This window comes from Apodemus sylvaticus, chromosome 21, assembly GCF_947179515.1.
Source record: "Apodemus sylvaticus chromosome 21, mApoSyl1.1, whole genome shotgun sequence".
In the NCBI taxonomy this organism is placed as follows: domain Eukaryota; kingdom Metazoa; phylum Chordata; class Mammalia; order Rodentia; family Muridae; genus Apodemus; species Apodemus sylvaticus.
In genome coordinates this window covers 11,803,389-11,806,310 of record NC_067492.1, presented here as the reverse complement: position 1 = coordinate 11,806,310, position 2,922 = coordinate 11,803,389, and the positions used below count along the sequence as shown (strand labels likewise).

Below are 2,922 nucleotides of genomic sequence, written 5' to 3'. Positions count from 1 at the left end.
AGCGTCTCTGATCACAGCTGAGAGTAGCACTAAGCTACGGATATAAACATAAGAATTTAGAGAGAGGCTTCGCGAGCACAGCTTCTCTGTCCAGCAAAATAACAGCAGCAGGACACACATGGCCTATGACCTCTCTATCCATGAGCTTCTGGTCACGACCTCTCTATCTGTGAACTTCTGGCCAAGTTTACATCACCAGGAACAAACTCCCTCCCATGGAGCGAGCCTCCAATCCAATTCTGAAGTAGTTGGTTATTCTCCTAACATTCATGCCACTGTTGCACTAGAGGGTACACCTTGCCCAGTATTGGCAGTGCTGTATGCAGGGTCCATGGCTGTATAAGACTCTTTTCCTCCAGCAGCCTGTATAGACCCTTCTGGAACTATGAAATCAAGCAAGCAGGGAAGATGCTTCCAGTTCCGTTCCAGCTGGATTTCTTTATGTGATTTGGAAAAGGTGTGTGGCACCTTAGGCAATCGAGTCTTAGTACATAGTTCCGGTGGGTAACCCAGAGTGTTCGCAACAGCCAATACTGTTTCGATGGCCTCTGGAGTTTCCCTGATCAAGGATTCATAGGAAGGTAGCCCCATCCCTGCCATGAAGTTTAAAGACTCATTGTTAAGAAGTAATCTGAAGACCCAGGAAGGGTACCAGATAATGTGACACATCTTTCAAAAACCTGCATCCTTGAAAACCGCCCCTGGAAGGAGGCTCAGCTCTTCATATGGACAGGATTGTGGAAGGGGGGATCCAGGTAAGAACAGAAAGGGCCAAGAGGAGGACCAGGATGCCATCCCACAGAATGAACTCCGAGTCTTGACCTGCAGACCTTCTGCCATGCCCGTGGGCTTTAAACCACTCCACTACCTCCTGCAGGTCAAACGGCTGAGGCTCGTAGCCTAGCTCCTTCTTGGCTTTCTCTAAGCTGAAGTAATGCGTGACACCAGTTTTATGCACCTCGGCGCGGGTGAGGAAGGGCTGGAAGTTGTAGAGCCGGCCTACAAGGAAGTAGATCATCTCTACCAGGAAGGCAAAGCAGTAGATGAGGGTTAGTGGCAAGCGGGTGGATGGGAATGTGTAGCCCAGGCCCTCCACCAGCGGCCTAAAGAACTCAAAGTTATTTACAGGTCTACCATCGGAGATGAAGTAGGGCTGCCCAGCGGCAACGTGACCATTCTTGGCTTTCAGAGCCTCAGAAGCCAGTATGTGAGCCTTCGCAAGGTTATCCACGTGGACAAACTCAACCAGGCTCTGGGGATCCCCATACACAAATCTGAACAGGCCCCTCTCAACATAACTCACTATCCTGGGAAGATGCCTCTGTTCCCCAGCCCCATAGATGCCAGCTGCCCTTATGGCGCAGGTTCGGAGTACACCATCACCTTGCTTGAAGGGCAAGCCGTTGGCTTCCAGGACCTTCTTCTCTGCGATGGATTTGGTCCTGGAGTAGTGATCTGCGTGCAGGTGAAGAGGCAGGTAAGGCAGAGACTCGTCCCCATTGCTGATGACTTGACCTCCGAAGATAACATTGAAGGTGCTTGTGTAGACCAAGCTGGGCACCCCTCTCTCCAGGCAGGCCCGGAGGATGTTTTCTGTGCCACCCACGTTGACCTCTTCGATCTGGGTCTTGTTCAGCTGCTCCCTCCCAGACATGCCGTAAGAGGCGACGTGGAACACGCACGCAACGTCATTGTCCCGGAAAGCCGTCTCCACGTCAGAGAGGCAGCGGATATCTCCGCGGACGAACGTGACTCCCTCTGGAAGGTTCTGGGCTGGTTCGATGATGTCAAACAGAATCACATGGACTCCTTTCTGGTTCAGAGCGCAGCCGAGGCTGAGGTGAGAAAGATCAGGGTTAGGTCAGGTCACCCTTCGGCTATTGTCTAAAGAAAGTGTAGGAAATGACTTGCCAATAAGGTAGGGCTCACCTGGGTCATGTTAACTCATCCTGTGTCACTTACCTTGCGTATTCATTGCTCCAGGTCTTATTTAGAGTTTGAAAAAACAGGGATTCCACCTCAACAACGAGAATCACAGCAATATCTCTGTGACAGAGTGCTTACTGTGATTTAAAGGTGAACTATCTCACACAGGCTCAGGTTCCCAGCTGGTGGCGCTGTTTTGCTGGGGAAAATGGGCTGCCAGGGGCAGGGCCTTGGGATTTGATAGACAGACCCAGCCTCCTGTGGCTTTTCTGCTTTCTCATTTCAGGGGCACTCTGGGCAGATACCTCACATTCTTCCCTGCCCTCATGAACTGTATTCCTTTAAACCAGGAGTCCAACTATACGTTTGCCCCTTAAATTGATTCCTGTTAGATATTTATTTGGTCATAGTGATGAGAAGGAAAAAAAATGAATACAGTTATATTTAAAAATATTATCTTTGGTGACATGAATAGTCACTAGGACCCAATTTACAGGTTTTAAAAATAACGTTTCTTGAAGTGGAATAAATTTGTTTTTCAATTTTCAAGCCTGAGCAGTGAGCACAATAATTCACTTTTGTTTTAGAACTATATAAACATGTACATGCATATAAACATGAGAATCGAAAACGATCCACTAGAAGAATTCCATGAGGTTATTTTGTAGATGAACTGACCGGAAGCCAAAATATCCTCCTCCTCCAGTAATGAGGACGGTTTCCTCTAGGAACCTTGGGGAGTCCATAGGAGACAGCACAGGCACAACTGGACCTGCAGGAAGATGGCACAACGTTATGACCGCATATAAACATTCTTCTCCTTTGTGAACAAGAAGATCAAGAACAAGGTGGTTGGCCCACTGCTCAGTGGAGGCACATGCACCAAACCTGTGTGAATCTCTGGTTATATGGACAACGCTGAGAAACCCAAACTAAACAACAGAATACATTAGTGCAGGAGATACTCTGAGACATGTGGCTCTGGTCCCAGGACTG

The 2,922-nt window shown here is 48.5% G+C and overlaps 1 protein-coding gene across 1 annotated transcript; it reads right to left on the bottom strand.

The window, feature by feature from the left end:
• Window positions 1-721: 721 nt before the first annotated feature.
• On the bottom strand, window positions 722-2,672 carry Sdr42e1 (short chain dehydrogenase/reductase family 42E, member 1). The gene is made up of 2 exons (XM_052166139.1): window positions 2,605-2,672; window positions 722-1,835 (listed from the first exon to the last, which is right to left on the bottom strand). Exons 1-2 carry the CDS (start codon window positions 2,670-2,672, stop codon window positions 722-724), a joined length of 1,182 nt encoding a protein of 393 aa, XP_052022099.1.
• Window positions 2,673-2,922: the final 250 nt, after the last annotated feature.